This window comes from Dromiciops gliroides, chromosome 6 (genome assembly GCF_019393635.1).
Source record: "Dromiciops gliroides isolate mDroGli1 chromosome 6, mDroGli1.pri, whole genome shotgun sequence".
NCBI lineage: Eukaryota > Metazoa > Chordata > Mammalia > Microbiotheria > Microbiotheriidae > Dromiciops > Dromiciops gliroides.
This window is the reverse complement of record NC_057866.1, coordinates 161,685,457-161,704,942: the sequence shown is the minus strand read 5'-3', so window position 1 is coordinate 161,704,942 and position 19,486 is coordinate 161,685,457. Positions and strand designations below refer to the sequence as shown.

Sequence of the window (19,486 nt, the reverse complement as noted above, 5' to 3'; positions counted from 1 at the left end):
CTAACAGGAAAATTTTCATTTCTATTAGTGTGGCAAACAGAAAGTTTTATATCCTTTCTAGGTAATACAGAATACAGGGCAGACTTGCATGAGGAGAGGATGAAGGGAGTGGGATTAGTCCAAATAAATCTGAAATATGTTGATACTGAGTTTAAAATTTTGGAAGCATCACGGCCAGTGGAATTGAGTTATTATTCAACAGTCATTTATAAAGTGTCAACTCTATGCAGAGCACTGTTCTAGGCATGGTGGGGATGGGGGGAGCTGGGAGGAATATAAATATGGCCCAGGTCTGTGCTCACACAGAGACTATAGTGATTTAAACCAAATCTTATTTTCCTTCAAAACAAGGTTCTTATTGATCCTTGCAAATGACATTCAATCTTCAGTCTCTGGGCCACTGCAGAGGCCATTCCCCCTGCCAGGAATGCATTCCCTTCTCACCTCCATCTCTCAGAATCCATAATTTCCTTCAAAACACAATTCAAAAGTCAACTCAAGCACAAGGCCTGATTTCCCCTAGCTAATATTGCCTCCCCTTCCATGGTGTACACTATGCTCTGATCAAACATCAATAATCGACATAGGCACATAATGTAGCATTTAAAGATTTTGAAGTTTTAGAAATCAATTGGATAGCTCATTCTAGTCACCAATCAGGAGATCTCATAAGCAATCACATGGCATTTTATTGAACATGACTCAGGATCAGAATGTACCCAGTTCTTTACCTTCTTTATTTTTTACCTCTTGTTGTTGTTCAGTTGGGCCTGACTTTTCTTGACTCAATGTACCATACATAGCACACCAGGCCCTTCTATCCTCCACTATCTCTTAAAGTCTGTCCAGGTTCATTTTCATTATTCCCATGCCAGCAACTTATTAGATACCTTCCGACTTGAGAGGCTCATCTTCTGGTGTTATTTTTCATCATTTTAATACTGTCCAAGAGATTTCCTTGGCAAATATACTGGAGTGGTTTGGCATTTTCTTCTCCAATGCATCACCTTTTGTCAGAACTCTCCATTATGACCTGTCTGTCTTGGGTACCCTAAACAGGGTAGCTCATGGTTTCACTGAACTGCATAAGTCCCACTGCCATGATAAGACAATGAACCAGGAGGTCTATTTATTTATTTATTTTATTTTTTAAAGGTTTGGGGTTAGATGCTTAAAAAAAAATTTTTTTTGGGGGGGTGAGGTAATTGGGGTTAAGTGACTTGCCCAGGGTCATACAGCTAGTAAGTGTTAAGTGTCTGAGGCTGGATTTGAACTCAGGTCCTCCTGACTCCAGGGCTGGTGCTCTATCCACTGCGCCACCTAGCTGCCCTGCATTTATTTATTTTTAAGATTGGGCATATGACTTCATTAGTATACAGAATGTTAGTTGAGGAGATTTATCTCAATGCATATTGGCAACTTTTCTGCCAATTCTAGTCTCAGAGAGTAGCATGGTTAAGTGGTTGTGATAGTCAGAATCTGTTAGAAGTGGGACTGAGTGCACGTGGCCTGAATATGAGGCTGGTTCTCTCTTCTTTATGCCATGATACTTCTCTATTTTTACTATGTATGATCAGAAGATAAAGAAACTCCATCAGGGTTATCATATTGTAACGATTGGAATGACGCCACCTGCTGGATACTTACTGTAGAAGAGTTCTGCCCATGAAGCGAAGGTCTTTGAGGGCAAGACCAGGAGTCTTTTCTTTGGCGGGGAGGAAGTGACACAGGCTAGTGGGAGGAGGAAGGAAGAGACTGGCGCTGACTCTGGCGCTCTTTCCTTTGGACTCTGGTGGAGAGCGGAGCTAGAAATGTGCTCTCCCTTTAATAGATAGGAATCTAGGCCTTTCTCTCTCTCTTTACCAAATTCTTCTTTTCCTTAATAAATGCTTAAAAGTCTAACTCTTGCTAAAGCTTATAATTTATTGGCGACCACTCATTAGATATTTTAGACAGTTTAGCTAGAATTTTAGCCCTTAACAATATTCAGAAAGGAGTATTTGGGGAGATTTTGACAGGTACTTATGCGGAGTCACCTTTGGGAGACTGGAGACCAACCACCTACTAGATTTTTGAGAAATTGATTCAGAGATATTCGTCTTGCTTTTGTGTTTTATCATATATTTAGAGATATATTTTTCTGTTTCTTTTGGGGCTGGGATACAGTTCCTCAAAACAGGCAGGAGGAACAATGGACACTGTGGTCTTGCTGAAGAGCCTTAAATAATGGCGTGGTCAGTGGCTTATGGGTAAATGTTTAACAACTGGCTCTCCATCTATAAATAAAAGTATTCAAATCTACTTTTAAGTTTAATTTGCTTTATTAAATTTTTCTTCATCGTGTAAAAAGTCTTAGACAATCAACAAAATGATAAATAAATCAAGCCTTGATTTATAGCATTTGATGATTTCTGAAATGTAAATGCTGACACTGATAATTTAGCAACCAGCTCTCATAAACTGGTTTAAGCTGGGTCTAGCACACCTTCAAGCACGGCCACAATTGATTGAATTGAACTAACTCAGAGGCTGCCTGAATCAATCAAATCAATCAAAATCAATCAGTCTAAAAGACAATGACAAATCAACCAACATTTCATCTCATTTCAGAACAACTCAGTTGCTTCTGGATTATTGTCTAGGCTTTTCTAGGAGTCCATTTCTCAAAATTAAAACTGTGTCATCTAATCTACCTTGATCATCAGGTAGGTGGTGTGGTGGATAGAGCACTGGGCTTGGAGCCCAGAAGATCTGAGTTCAAAACTGGCCTCAGACACTTTCTAACTGTGTGACCCTGGACAAGGCACTTAATCCTGTTTGCCTCAGTTTCCTCATATGTAGAATGAGCTGGAGAAGGAAATGACAACTACTTAAGCATTTTTTGCCAAGAAAACCCCAAATGGGGTCACAAAGAGTTAGACATAACTGAAATGACTTAATAAACAACAACATTTGAGAAAAAAAATAAAATTTGTCTTCAAGTTCAAAATGAAGGAAGGAAATGAAGTACCTGTCCACACTGAGAGCACAGAGATTGAGGACCGTGATGCCAACTGAGGCCTTCTGCAAGAAGGGGAACAGCTTGCAGAGAAAGACTCCAAACTCATTCTGCTCGAAAGGCCAACGCTGAGCTAGGAGCTAAAGAAAGGAGGGACAGTGATTAGATCCACAATATGTTAAGCCCTCATGACCTCCAAGGGGCATGGAGGCCAGGTGTTTTTTTTTGGGCTTCTACAAAGAGATAGGAATGTTGTATGTGACTGTGACTAATAATAACAAGCTATTGGTAGACCTTGATCCATCTTTAAAAAATAAATTTCTCCTCATGTCTCACTACCCATTGAAAAGAAAGAAAAAAGGAAGCAAAAATTAGAAAACTCTTCTATCACATAGTACTTTAAAAATCATTCATTTATTTAATTAAAACAAGCATTTCTATAACATAGCATTATAAAAAAGATGATTGCATATGAAACAGCAAATCTACTATGCACAACTTGCTATTCCTTTTACATATATAATAAAGTTAACACGTAAATTTCTTTTTTATGGCTGAACAAATTGTATATGATTGTCTTGGAAGACTACTGTGCAGTAAGAAATGATGAGCAGGTTGATCTTAGAAAAACATGGAAAGATGCACAAAATAATGAAGAGTGAAAGGAGCAGAACCATGAGAACATTGTATACAGTAATAGCAATATTGTTTTAAGAATGATTTTGAGTGAATAAGTCATTTTGACTGTTATAAATACCCAAATTAACTACAAAGGACATACAAAGAAAGATGCTGTTTGCATCCAGAGAAAGAACTCATGATATATAATACTTTTGCTACCCAAGCATAGTCAAGTAAACAGATTCTTGGGATTGGGAGCCCTGTTCTTGCCAAAGCAGTCAGTGAAGCCTGGAGAATCGATTCTCTGCTGATATACAGCTGGTACAGGCACAAGGAGGTGGGAGTAGCTATTGGAGAAAGGAAGTGCTTGAGTTGTATTGATCCTCTGTCAGCCAAGTAATGACCATCCTTTCTCCTAGTACTTCAGGGGTGTTAAAGGATGTGGGGTGTGAAGGCATCAGGAGTTTGTTTTTGCTCCTGATTTTCCCTGTCATTTCTCTACAGAGCGAGCTGTGTTATCAGCACTGATTATGGCCACTTAGAATGAGCTTGGATTCTTGACTGCAAAGTTTTTCAGGAAAAAATCCTTTCTTGCAAAAACAATATCTTTTTTTTTAAAAATGAAAGGGCTGGGGTGGGTAGGAAAAGCATAGCTAGCAAGAAGAGGTGTAATAGTACTTGGATGAGGTGTAGGTATTTTCCAGACAAACTATTTTTAATCAACTGGAGCAAAAGTCTAGACTGTCCAAGCTCCCTCTTACCCCAGGTGATATAGAAAAAAGCAACCAGAACCATAACTAGAAATTCTGGATTTGGAGCAGGCAAATTCAGTTGCAAGGTAGTGGTTTGGAGATCTTAGGAGAGGCTTCAGTCATTTTGGTGTGGGGATTGGTGGAATAGAGACCCTTGAACCTTGAGAGACCATTGCCTAGGAGATAATTGACTATAGAGGAAACAGGGCAGGCTGGGCCTGGAAAGAATTTATCCAAAGTTGGTTGGCAGGGGTTGAGGTTAAGGAATTAGGGGAAGAAGCATGCCAATTGGTAGTTTCGTAATTTTTATGTTATAAGTTAATTAATTTACTTTTACTTTTTTTTTTTTGCAGGGCAATGAGGGTTAAATGACTTGCCCAGGGTCACACAGCTATATTAATTTACTTTTAAGCAGTGTTTTAATATCTCTCCATTCCAGTCCCTTCTCTGAAATAGAACAATAAAAGAAGCCCTCCCCCATGTCCATGCTTCTTCCTAGTTTAAATAATTATTCTTGCTAACTAGGGACTAAACTCAGTTGCTTCTACCTACTAAAATAATATATGGCTTTTCAGTGCCTCCAAAAATTTGGCACTCCTAAATTTTGTAACAAAGCCTGATAGCTATGCCTTAGTATAGGTCTTGGATGATCAATGTCCCTTCTTCTGAAGGTGAATGTATTTTGTGAATAATGAAAAAAATAGTGACTTTTGCTTCCCATTTTGTTTGGTGACTGTATTAAAATTTATAACATGGAATAAGAATCACTACAAACATTATTGTAATGAAAACCACCTCTTGTTTATGGTTAGTATCTTTAGCAATCAGAAGCAGATTCTGGTCTTTCTGGTTACCATTTTATGTTCTGTGAGGTGGGTAGTTCAGGTTTTTACTCTCCCAGGAGGATAAAGAGAAGATGGTGATACTTTCAGCTAACAAGTCACCATTCACAAGTCATGATGGTTCATCTCAAGGTTTCCCTGCCGCACGAAGTGATTTTTGTTAAACCATATCACCATGATCATTCTCCCTATGTTTAATCATAAAATAACCCAGGACCACATGGACTTGGGATAAGAACTTTGTATTTGTTTATTATATGCCTCCACCATATAATGAGGGCATCGTCAGTTCTGTTTGTGTCTCTGTCTTTAGAAAGCCTATCACATTGCCATGCACAAAGTAGCTGTTTAATAAATGTTTGCTGAATTGAGCCTCCGTATTCTGGGAACTATCTAACCTATCATAGTCATTTTTTCTTATACTTTTTTCCCTACCCCAACCTCCATCAAACTCTGTTTCAGGAGTTGCCTCTTTTATTTTTCCCTTCCTTTCCTTTCCTTCCCCCTTTCCTTATCCTTGCTAAGAGAGCCTATCTTTTTCTACTTCAGATGAGAAAATGTATATAAAGAAATTTGTGAAGAGCTCTTGTTATTATGACAGTCATAATATCCTAGACACTCAGTCTCTATTCCTCTACAAATGACCTTCAGCTATTTTTCATCCATTCCCCAACCCATTTCCATTTCCCCATCCTCCAACAATTCCCTCCAGTAAGAAGTGACCCAGCTAGGCATTTTTGTATTCTGTTTCTCATTCCCCCCCAAGCCTTAGGGGAAAGAGGAGTTCTATTTCCTGTCCCTTAGAAAACCTTTTTGGTAGAGCCCAGTGACCCTTTGCAGACAGGGAGGGACCCCTCTGCATATTTTTCTTCAGAGGGCACAAGAGGGATCCAGGCCTATAGCTAGTCTCTATTTATTTCTCCTAGTATAATCTAATTCAATTTCTAGTTCTTCAACTCTGGTCTAAGTTCTGAGACTTTTAAGATCTACATATAAAACTTTATGACCACAGGGCTTTTAAGGAAAGAAGGTACTGGTAATGCCTGCTTTCCATAAAGACTGAAGATAATTGGTGCACTAAAGAGAATCCCTTAATAATGGCTGGTTGTCAAAGATTTGGGCAAGTAGAGACACCTATAAAGTACTACTCCAGGAATGACTCACGTCTTTGCAAAGAAAAAGAAACTTTAAAATTATTTTTGCAGCATGACATTGCTGTTTTCTTTAAAAAACAAACCAAAAAAAACCTGAATGGGAGTTTCTATTCAAATACTTCCTTGTATGTAATTTAAAAAATGTGATGGGAATGCTGAGTGGAGAACCAGGAGAAAAATATTATATATATATATATATATATATATATATATATATATATACACACACACACACACACACACACATATATACATATATACACACACACATATATACATATATATACACACACACACATATAAATTATAACCTATATTGTAAAAATGAACAATTTTGGAAGACTTAAGAATTTGCTCAGTACAATGATCCATCATGACTAGAAGAACAATATGGTGATGTTTTGCATGATCATATATGTATAATCCATATCGGATTGCTTGCTGCCTCAGGAAGGTTGAGGGGAGGGACAGAAGGAGGGATAGAGATTGGAACAGAAAAATATAAATAAAAATGTTTAACCTGAAAAAAAAAAGGTGGGGGAGGGGTATGCTGGGAAGGGTACAGGATGTATCTATATACACACACACATAAATATATATGTTATGCATATATGAGTTATTTAGGTTTTATTTATATAGTAATTATATTTAAACAAATTTTAATATATGTTATTTATGTAAATGATATATATACATTATTTATAAAAGTTATTCATCTGTGTATATATATATGCATAAAAGAAAACTGCCTATTTATAAAAACAAGGAAGAGGAAGGATTTAAAATACTAAATTATATGTATTAGAATAGGTATATATAAATCTAATAATGTAGAAAATTTACATTATATATGTCATGTATGTGTGTTTGTGTATATTATATCTGTTTGAAATGTGTATAACATTTAATTATATATCACAAATAAAATAAAATAAAAAAATAGAACAAATGAGAGGTGACTAATGTGCAGAATGAGATACGTTAAAAATATCTTATATGGGAATTTGTTTTACTTGACTACATGTATTTATTACAAGGGTTTTATTTTTGCTTTCTTTTCTTTTTCTTCAGAGCAGGGATAAAGTGGAAGAGAGAAAAAAAATTCTTGATAGTTGAAAAAATGTAAATGTGTAAATTTAAATTGGGATTGTAAATAAAATCATTTCCTTATATAAAATCTTCACTCAGAAGCAACATGGGGTAGTGAATGTTGGTTAGTTGTCCTTAGAGTCAGGAAGTATTGGGTTCAAGTACTACTTCTGATATGGACTAGCTGAGTGACCCTGGGCACCTTATCTCATAGTTGCTCAGGTAACTTATTATTTTTTTTTGGCAGGGAAATGAGGGTTAAGTGATTTGCCCAGGGTCACACAGCTAGTGAGTATCAAGTGTCTGAGGCTGTATTTGAACTCAGGTCCTCCTGAATCCAGGGCCAGTGCTTTATCCACTGTGTCACCTAGCTGCCCCCTCAGGTAACTTTTTAACTTTAAGTTGCAGAACAAGTACTAAACTTCAATGGAAGTTGCAGATCTAGCTAAAAAAGTGGAAAAAACCCCAAACAAACCTCTGTGGGTATTCCCTCTATGGCACAGGTCATAACTTATCCACATATTGTTTCTTATCCTATGTGACTCTTGTGAACAGTTATCACTGGCCTTTCCCTAAGATGTATGCTTATGTACTCAACTAAATTTCCTAGTCTGTAAAGAAAGCGATTATTCATCTACTTGGTTTTTCCTATGTGGTTTGTTATGTTGAACTGTCTTGCATAGTTGTGGATCTCATTGAAGAGATTCATAGTATGCATGGCTTCATGCAATGAGATGTCATCCATAGTGAACTATCTAGAAGATCTCTGTCTTTCATTGGGGATTCTTTTTCCATTTGGACCTTGGACAAGGCATTCTCCATGACAGTGGTAGTCCCCCTTGGCCATCATATGTCTCTCTCTTTTTTTCATATAACCTGGTATTAATAAGAGAAGATCACTGAACAAAGTTATCTTTGTGTTTATGTCAATGGAGTAATCTTGTAGAATCTTAACTTGTAGAAAGACATCTTTTGAGAGTTTATTTCTATATTGAATCAAATGCTTTTTATAATGAACAAATATAATGGGATATTGTATTTTTTTGCACCTTTCAGTTAAGTTGGGTTACTATGAAGATGTGTTCTGCTTTGTTGGGAAAAGTCCATCTGTTTCATTCTCCTGTTTTCATTGAGGGCATTCTCAATATATGTATAGACCATTCTCATAAAGAATTTATAAAGATAATGAAGTTGGCATATGAATCAGTAGTTATTAATAACTTTATTTTTGGTTGATAATGCACGACGTGATATTCAAAAATAATTATAGGCTCATTGGATCATAGATTTAGAAGTGCGAGGGTTCTTAGAGGTCATTTAGTCTAACCTCTTCAATTTATAGATAAGGAACATCAGGTCCAGAGAGGTTGTGACTTGCCTGTGTGTTTGAACTTAAAATAACAACATTGATACATTTCATTTTCTCCAGTAATAATATAAACTTGCCTTTTTTGGGGGGACAAAGACTTTATACATTGAATCCAACAGTTAAATTAATTTTAGGGATGGTGCAAAACCTGCATGATTCTTAGCATATTCTGTCTACTTATTCACTATCTGTCATTAACATTAGCAAAACTGAAATGGGACACATCTGGCTGAGAACCATTTACATTTTTTTTCTTTGTTTCATAGACTAACATGACCAAAGAATCCATTACTTAGTGGCCAGACCAGGGGTGGTACTTTTGTAGAATCTTTCCATCCTGAGGCGGCTGGCCAAAATAATTAAAGACCTTGAATTTTTGCCATATCAAGACTGGTTGAAAGAAATGAGGATGTTGAAGCAGCTAGGTGGTACTATAGTTCACAAAACACTGGACCTGGAGTCAGGAAGACCTGAGTTCAAATCCAACCTAAGATACTTATAAGCTGTGTGACCCTGGACAAGTCACAATCTCTGTATACCTCCTTTCCCTATACAATGGGAATAATGATAGCACTTACCTTCCAAGGCTTTTGTGAGGATAAAAGAAGATAATATTTACAAAGTACTTTGTAGACCTTAAAGTACTTTATTATTAATACTATTATTATTACTCTCCCGGAGAGTAGAAGACTTAGGGAGTCTTTATTAGTTGTCTTCCAGTATCTGAAGGGCTATCACATGGGAAAGGATTAGATGTTTTCTGCTTTCCCAGAATGGGCAAAACTAGGAACAAGGTATGTCTGTTGCAATTAAAGCTATTCATAAGTGCAATGGGTTGCCTTTGGAGTTAGGGGTTCTCCCTCACTTGGCATCTCCAGGCAGAGGTTGGATGTCTGCTGGTCAGGTGTGTGTGTGTGTGTGTGTGTGTGTGTGTGTGTGTGTGTGTGTGTGTGTGTGTGTGTGTGAGAGAGAGAGAGAGACAGAGAGACACACAGAGACAGGGAGAGGGACAGAGAGAATGAGTGAGTCATGTTGAAGTACATGTTGGATAAGAGATAGTCTTTACGGTCTCTGAATTCTGGAGATCTGTGATAATGCTATCGACTGATCTATGTGTATTTATGTTGATATTCACTGTAATAGGACTGAGAGAGCCTTGAAATCCAGTTTCCTTTTTCATTTAATCCACCATAAGGGAAATACATGTTTTCTGGGGTGGAGAAATGTGGTAGCCAGTGAAGAGACATTGATGCTCCATGAGATTTTAACAAACAAGTGCCAACTGCTAAGAAAATATTTGAGATGATATACAAATCTCCAAATTTTGTTTTAGACTACTTTTTTCACAATGAAATGCCTTTCATTTTAGATATTAGGTGGAATTATATAATGTTTTTCAAGAATTTCCATGTCTAAAGAATTTATCACCCAGTGGCCAACCTAATGGTTGATGAGGAGGCTTATGGAAAACCTTTCAACATCCTGAGGAGGAGGTCCAGAATGGTGAAGGGTTCTACTACAAGTCCCAATATTATATGAGGGAGGAATGGAGCAGGAAGAACACTGAATAGGAATTATGAGACCTGGGTTCTAGTCCATCCACTCAACAAGCAATTATTGGGATGGATTAGATACTAGGCACTATGCTATGTATTATGGTACCAAGACAAAGATGAGAGAAGCCCTATAAGTAGCTTAGAGTAACTCTGTTTATGCCAAAGGCCAAATGAACTGTATAGTTCTATATTTGCCACAAACTATTAGAACAAGAGGGTTTGATTAAATGATCTTTTAGGTCTCTTTGTCCTCTATGATTGTATAATCTGATATGATTTTTTCTTTGCCACCTGCACATCACCTTCCACCAGTACTTAATGAGTGTACCACTTAAAAAAAAATTTTTTTTTTAGTGAGGCAATTGGGGTTAAGTGACTTGCCCAAGGTCACACAGCTAGTAAGTGTTAAGTGTCTGAGGTCAGATTTGAACTCAGGTACTCCTGACTCCAGGGCTGGTGCTCTATCCACTGCGCCACTTAGCTGCCCCCACTTTTCTAATTATTAAAATGTATTCTAGTATCCTATATCTGTGAACTGAGATCTTCATTCAAGTAGCCTGGGGGAGAATCATAAGGGAGTCACAGAAATAAGAGGCATAGTGTTCCGTGAAAAGTGTGTCATGGGTATCTATCATGGACCCGACCAACATTTGTTAAATTGCTTGACTGATTGGCTGACTTACTCACTGTTCAGAACAATTGATTACATTACCAAAAATAAACCAACTTTCTTTCCATTTGGGCCTTCCCTTGATGATTCTATCCTTTCAGTCTTTAATCTTCTCTGATGCCAGAGGGAAGGCTGGAATGTGACTTTTTTTGGGTGGTAGGGGTGGAGTGGATAGAGTGAAGGGAAAAGGATGATGTGGAGGCCACATCTGGGAATTGAAGGGCAAGATTGGCAATTATCTAAGTCACATGTGTATGTCTGGGCAATGAGGAATGTATAAAACACAATGTGCAAACAAGAGTTTTTGTGACTTATTGCCTGACACTTGAAGAGGAAGTGACCTGTGGTTGCTGTACTCGTGTCCCTAAGTCTGGTAAATATAATAAAAAGGTTTATTTTTAGTTCCCATCTTCACAACATTAAAAAACAATGAAAGTTTTCCCATCTGCTACAATCACGGAATCATTATCTACTTCTCTTTCAATTCTTCTTTTTCTCTCATTCTCTTTGAAAAAGTAGCATCAGAAATTCAATTCAACTAGAAATTCTACTTTGGTCATGCCCATGGGGGTATTTTCTTCTTTAAATTGATGGCTGTACTTTTATACCGGTCTCCAAAATGGTATCAAAATTCATCCCAGTGCAATGGAAAGTGCTACATTTGAAGTAAGAGGAAATGGGTTCATATCCATGTCAGCAAAAGTTACTATTTTGTACCACTTCTTTATTTAGTACCACAAAGATGACAGCCAAGGTGGCAGCTAACAGTCTGGCAACAAGGAATGAGAGGAGAAAACCATAAAAATAGTCACAAGTATTAAAAAGCAGAATATTCTGTGAATATTTAGTTGTTTTTTTAAATCAATAGTTATGTCTGACTCTTTGTGAGCCCATTTGTGTTTTCTTGGTAAAGATGTTGGAGTGGTTTGCCATTTCCTTCTCCAGCTCATTTTACAGATGAGAAAACTGAGGCAAATAGGGTATGTGACTTCTCCAGGGTCTCACACCTAGTAAGTGTCTGAGGCTAGATTTGAATTCAGATTCTCCTGCCTCCAGGACTGCATTCTATCCACTGTGCCACCTAACTGCTCTAATATTTTAGTGTATAAAATAATAATAATATCACTAATGTTTTACAGCTCAGTTAACTGATTAACAATAGTGAGCTTCATCATGTTCACTATGCCCCAGAACAATGGAAAGAACACTGACTCTGGGTTTAGAGGATGTGGCTTAAATTGTGCCTCTGAAAGTTATCACCTGAACTATCTCGGAAAAGTCACTTAAATTCTCCAGACTTCAGTTTCCTCATCTGTAAAATGAGGGGTTTGGACTAGATGGCTTCTGAGGGCCCCTTCTTCTTTAGATTTATGATATAATGATCCGTGTTTAAGAAAGCATGGGGTCGGGACAGCTAGGTGGCGCAGTGGATAGAGCACCAGCCCTGGAGTCAGGAGTACCTGAGTTCAAATCCAGCCTCAGACACTTAACACTTACTAGCTGTGTGACCCTGGGCAAGTCACTTAACCCCAATTGCCTCACTAAAAAATTAAAAAAAAAAAAGAAAGCATGGGGTCTTTCTCTCTTCCCCAGGACATTGGATACAGTAAATGTATAACTAATAAATCTTGTTGAATGAATGAATAAGAAATGGCTATTTTTTTTTAAAAAAAGTATCTGCATTTAAGAAGATAAGCTTCAGTTACATGGAAAATTGACTTAGGATGATGCCAGATACTTTTTTTTGGGAAACCCATCTGTATTTAGAAAATGTTACAATAATAAATAAATATATATCAAAAGCAACTAAAAACACTCCCAACTCTGAATCCCCTTCCTTTGTTTCTTATGATTCCCCAAACAGACTTTGCCCCTAGCTGTGATCACTGGGAAGGCATGACTCCACATTTCTACAGCTTTGGATTTGCATGTCTTTGCCCAGGCCAGTCCGTGTTTATGCAAAACCCTTGTGTTTGCCATGCTTCCCAGCAATGATGTTTCTGTAGCATTAACATGATGTGTTGTGCTTATTCTTTCCTCAGCCACTGAGCATTTGGACGAATTCCCGTCTTTTACTATTATATATAGAACAACTATAAACATCTTTGTACAAATACAGACTTTTTTCTTTTGAATTATTTTCTTGGGACAGAATCTTAATAGTGGCACGACCAAGTCTAAAGGCATGACTATTTTTAAGGCTTTTGCTGTGCATAGGATCATAGATTTGGAGCATGATGGGACCTCAGAGGCCACCTAGTCAAATCTTCTACAGATAAGGAAACTGAGGCACAAAGGAGTTAACCCACCTTGTCCAGGGTCACACAGCTAGTAAGAATCTGAAGCAGTACTTGAACCTAGGTCTTATGACTCTAGAATCAGAGTTGTATTCCTTTATTGATCTTCAAAAAGACTATATCATTTTTAGGCCAGTAGCAGTTTAGGAGTTTCCATGTTTCTCCAATGTCCCATGAATATTTGTATTTATTTCTGCCAATTTAAGGGGTGGAAAGTTTGTTGTGATTAGAATTTCTAACATTATGAATCAGCTTGAACATTTTTCCAAACAATTATTTACATCTTATATTTTTTCTTTTTTTCCCAATAGTTTCTGTCAGACTCTTTGACCTACTTCCACTAGAGACTGGGTTTTTTTGCCAATAGAGACTTGTGTCCATTCTGGAAAGAAAATTTCTATTCATAAAATCTGTCGCAAATTAAATGAATAATTTGAAATTGTCATCTAAAACATATCACAAAAGGATATCAGAATTCCCATCACACACACACACACACACAATGTCTGGTTAACCTTGGTTCTGAAGGACTGATTGATGAAATAACCACATCACTGAAGGGAGCTGGTGGACTATGGGGGTAAACTGTAATCTAATGAGTTATTTGAACTTGACTTTGTACAATAATGGCTGACATTTACATAGTGCTTTAAGGTTGGGAAAATGCTTTCCATAATTATTCCATTTGACTCTCACAGCAAACTTATGAGGTATTATCTTGGGGCTCAGAGGGTCATAGCACAGTAAACATCTGAGGCAGGATCTGAGCCCAGGTCCAAGTCCAGCACTCTTTTCTATTATGCCACAGCGACTCTGTACTGCAGTCATATAATCATTATTTTGTTTTGTTTAGCTTTTTTTTTTTTTTTGCTTTAGAGCTCAAAAAGACCTTAGCATCCATCAAGTACACATCCCTCATTTTACAGATAAGAAACCTGAGACACAGAAAGAGGTCAAGCCATTTACAAAGGCCACACCCCTAGTGTCTGAGGCAGAATTCAAACCCATCTCTTCTTGACTCCCAGTCCAGTGCCCTGTCCTTTCTGCCACATAGCCTCTCCAGAGGGTTCTATGAAACATAAAAAACCCAAAGCATCAATAAACCATTTTTTAAAAGAAAGAAAAAAGTTTTTTATGCTTCCTTAGCCATATGGAAGATGCCATACAGCTTGAACCCTTCATTTGAACGTTGTTTTTGGAATAGCCATGGCATCACAAAACATTCCAAAGAAAATGAGTGACACGTTTTTCTCCCTTTGCTAATTATCTTTTTACTCTTTCCATAGGATTCTCACTTCCTTCCTTTTTTTACCCCACCCACTGGACAGGGAGGAAGAACTTATGGGTATAATTTGGAACAGCTACCAAAACATTCTAAGCATCTCTGATTAGAGAAGATCTTGGACCCACGTATGACCAAGCAAGTTCCAAGACTCAGAAAGTAGTTTTTAAGGTATAATCCCCCCCTTTATTATTTTTTTTGCCTCCCCTTTCCCTTGGCAGGCCAGGATGGAGGCCCAGATAAACTTGGCACAAATGTTGAACTGGCATTAAATAAAAAAATACTCCCAAAGCACAGGCTGAGATGATTATATAGCCTGTGATGCCTGGGATCAGTCTTTAATGAGAACATGTTCTCTGGCACTTACCAGTCTAAAAGGCAAATACTATGAAATAAATAAATCATATCGCGTGACTAGAAACAAATGTTCTTCTGCCATCTTTCTGTAATTGTTTCAGGATTAGGCCCATTGTCTCTAGTCAAGTACTGAAAGTAGATGCCAGGGGCAGCTAGATGGCACAGTGGATAAAGCACGGGCCCCAGATTCAGGAGGACCTGAGTTCAAATCTGGCCTCAGACACTTGACACTTACTAGCTATGTGACCCTGGGCAAGTCATTTAACCCTCATTGCCCTGCAAAAAACAAGAACAACAAGAACCAACACAAAACAAAACCCAAAACCAAAACCAACCAAACAAAAAAACCCCAAAATGAAAGTAGATGCCTCGCTGGGCATGGTGTAAAATGATAGGAAAGCATGTTGCAGCATCTGATAGAAAAGCAAGTTGGATGTGGGGGCCAGAGGATCTGGGTTCAGTTCCAGGCTTGGCCACTTAGTGGCTTGAAAAACTCATTTGACCTCTCTAGGCCTCTGTCTTCTTATTGGTGAAGTGAGGGGGCTGGAGCAGATGACTTCTAAGATCCATTTCACCAGTTCTAAGTCTGTGATCCTTTGATTCTACCAACAAATTCATTCCTGTGAAACATTACCCAACTGGACTATGAGTAGCCACCATGAGAAGAGTATCACAATAATAATAATAATGGTGGCCTACATTGATTATAATGCTTTGAACTACATGACACTTTAATAGAGAAGATCTGACTCCATATTTATAACAATACTGCTCAGTAGGCACAGAAGACATTATCAAGCTAATAATAATTCCATTTCTATAGCTTTGCAATGAGTACATGAGTTTGGCAGTGTAAGTATACTTGCAAGAGCATAGGAGGCCAGAGCAACTTGGGTTCGAATCTCACCTCTGACACTTAACTGCCTGTGTGCCAGGGGTAAGTCACTTAAAATCTCCCCAAGACTCAGTGTCCTCTTCTGTAAAATGGAGATAAACATTTTTAGTGAGAGGGAGCATGGCATGATGGACAGAGAGCTGTTCTAAGAGTCAGAAAGAACTGAGTTGTGGTGCTGCCTCTGACACATACCATCCTAGGTTTGCTATTTAATATCTCAGTGCTCTGGGCAGAATTCTCTTACATTTCCACATCTCTAAACTGCAGATTAGGTACCAGTCTGCATTGATGGAGGGAATGTCTTTACTGAGAATTCCTTACATCAATGAAATCACTGGTCTTCCCCCTTTGGTACTTACATCCTGGGCAGTTGTGAGGATCAACTGAGAAAACATGTAGAATCCTTATATCCATATATAAATGTCAGTGATGGAGTGAGAAACCCAAAATGGCTGTTACCTGCCCAAGATTATACAACTGGTAAGGTCAGAATCTGCGGATTCAACCCTGAGCTTTTGCCTTGATGCCTAGTATACTTTTCTCTTCTGCACCATGATCACCTTTTCTTGGGATTGATGCCTGATGTACCATCTTCTGCATCAATGAAGAATCAGTCACTCAACCCAGTCAATAAACATTTATTAAGCACTTTGTGTCAGGCACTTTTGCTAAATATTGGGGAGACAAAGAAAAGCAAGCAGTGCTTACCCCCAGGGAGCTAAAAGACTGAGCGCTAGAAGAGGTCAGAGAAGCCACCCAGTCCAACCCTCTCATTTTAAAAATGAGGACATTGAAGCCTAGAGAAGAGAAGTTGACTTGTCCGTGGTCACACTATACACACTACCTCCTCTAAGAAAAGGCTCTTCTGCAGAAAAAGGACACACAGAGGGAAAAATGAAGAGATGATTCTCACCTAAAATAAAAGACCAGAATCTTGGCATGCCCTGGCAGTATAATATTTTTCTTCATGTGTCTGTCACCTAATTTCTTAGACTATCAAAGAAGATAGCTAGTTATGGTGCGGCTTGCTATAACAATGGGAAAGAAACCTAAGATTTCTACTATTTTAAAAATATAGAATATTAAAAGGCCAAGAAGCACCATGTTATAGTGTATTTTTTTTTTTTTTGGCAGGGCAATGAGAGTTAAGTGACTTACCTGGGGTTACACAGCTAGTAAGTGTCAAGTGTCTGAGGCCAAATTGAACTCAGGTCCTCCTGAATTCAGGGCCGGTGCTTTATCCACTGTGCCACCTAGCTGCCCTATTATGTTATAGTGTATTGAGAGTGCTCCTTGCCTGTCCTGTGGTCAGGAAGAATGAGGATCAAGTCTTACTTCAGATAAATACTAGTATTTAAACTCTCAGTGCCCCTCTCCAATACTGATCAACATTGCTAGAGGGAGTTTTTTCATCTTGCAGTCCCCTGTGCCAATAAAATCACAAGTCTGACTAAAAAATCAACAACCAAATTAAAGAGTAGAAGAATGTTTACTCTTTTAATTAGAGATCCTGAAATGAGTTCTGACAGTAAATCATACAAAACATAAGTGCTGCATATGCAAATAAGGAGAGAGCAAAGAATGTGTTTTTCTCTGGCAACTTCTTATGTGGGGAATTGCTACTACCAATGGATACACTAACAGGGACATTGGGGTTACTAAATTGCCCAGTGTCACAGAGAAACAAAGTAAGAGATGCAGTTGGAACCTAGACTGCCAGACTGTGAACACAATTTCCAGAATGAATTCAGCCTTTGGAGATTATGTATAGAGAGCTGTGGAAGATATGTTCACAACATTCTCAGAAAATGAGAAACAGCTGAACTCCCCTTACTCTATGACTTGAATAAACATAGCTAACTTCAGAAGGTTGTCTTGACTTTCATTCTTTGTTCTACATTTTCAAATTTCTCTCCCATTCTTCTTTTTGCCCTTTTCTCCCAATGATAATGAAACTTATTCCAATCCCATTGGCCCTTTTGTCCAATATTTATACGCTGATCCTAGGCCCAAAATGTGGAAGAATTTCCAAGTCCATCAGTGAGAAGAAAGCCCCTAATGGTTGGATTCTGCTTTTATTTTATTTTTCAACTAGACCTCCTTTCAATGAAAGTAGACTCATGTCTGAGCCCAAAGAAACTTGTCTCATCAGGATGGCACCGATTTAGAGGGGGAAAAGTGGAAGCCAATAGAGACAGATTTCAAAGGCATGCAGCGAATTCTTTAATTTAGCCAAGGCTCATTTAAACGTCTTAACTTATACTTTTTCTTTTTTCATTGTAAGAGTCCATTTTGTATTGTGATGTATGTCATGTGGTCATAATTAGCCCCGTGTGTTGATGGAAACAGTGAACCATTCAGTTCACAGAGATATAGTTTCCAGCATGAACAAAATGCTACCATATGTTTCTCCTCGAAGGAAAAGCAAAATAATTGATGCTGAAGGGGGCATTTTGTAGTAAACAAGGGCTGAGGTGACTTGATCTATGTGAGGCTAGACAATGAACCAGGAAACAAAACCCCACAATTATGCACAGCTGAAGCACGAATTAAAAAAAAAATTATGGTAGCAGAAATTACTTTGTCCATGAGTCCTGACTACACATCAGAATGGTGGACTCCTAGAGAAATGACCCGCCTCATCTTTCCCTAGGAGGCAGTGTGTTACATTGAAAAGAGTATTCGATTTGGAGTCAGAATACTCAGCCAACAAACATTTGTGCCAGACACTGTGCTAAGCTCTGGGGATAAAAAGGACAAAGGGATGTCCCTGCTCTCAAGAAGCTCATAGTCTAATGGGGGAGACAATACATAGACACCTCTGTACAAACAAAATATTGGCAGGATAAGTTGAAAACCAAAAGAAGGAAGGTACTAAAATGAAGAGGAGTTGGGAAAGGCTTCCTGCAGAAGGAAGGATTTTAGCTGGGACTTGACAGAAGCCAGAAGAGCCGGGAGGAGGAGATGAGGAGTGAGAACATTCAGCATGGGGAATGGTCAGTGAGTATCACTGGAATGAGTAGATCAATACAAGACCCTCACCCCACTTCCTGGGGGCCTAAGTGGTGCAGTGGAATAGAGCACTGGCCCTGGAGTCGGAGGACCTGAGTTCAAATCTGGCCTCAGACACTTGACACTTACTAGCTGTGTGACCCTAGGCAAGTCACTTAGCTCCAATTGCCTCACCCCCCCAAAAAAAGAAACCTCAGACACGTATTAGCTGCGTGACCCTAGGCAAGTAATTAACCTTGCACCCCCCCCCTTCCCCAATCAAAAATATAACCGAAACTCCAGTTTGGTGTTAAAAACCCTTCAAGGACTCTTCCCATCCCCTACCAGTTTTCTTATGCCTTATACTCCATCATGTACTCTGTGGTCCTGTGACACTGGCCTCCTTGCTGTTCCCCAAAAAAGATAAGGACATGGGTTCAAGTCCTGGCTCTCCCATTTACTATCCAAGTGATCTTTATGAGAAGTCCCTTAATCTCATTGAGCCTCAATTTTCTCATCCATAAAATTTTGGGGATATGATGAGATAACAGTTGAGATAACTCTCTTTACAGTTTTACTTCTTTGATTTTATGAAATGGTGAAATCCCCTTAA

General features: G+C 38.3%; 1 protein-coding gene across 1 annotated transcript in view; it reads right to left on the bottom strand.

The window, feature by feature from the left end:
- EDNRA (endothelin receptor type A) overlaps window positions 1-19,486 on the bottom strand; it is an 86,448-nt gene that overhangs the window by 34,276 nt on the left and 32,686 nt on the right. The window contains exon 3 of the mRNA XM_043973505.1: window positions 3,011-3,138. Within this exon, the coding sequence (XP_043829440.1) occupies window positions 3,011-3,138 (128 nt within the window). The remainder of the gene's footprint in view (window positions 1-3,010; window positions 3,139-19,486) is intronic.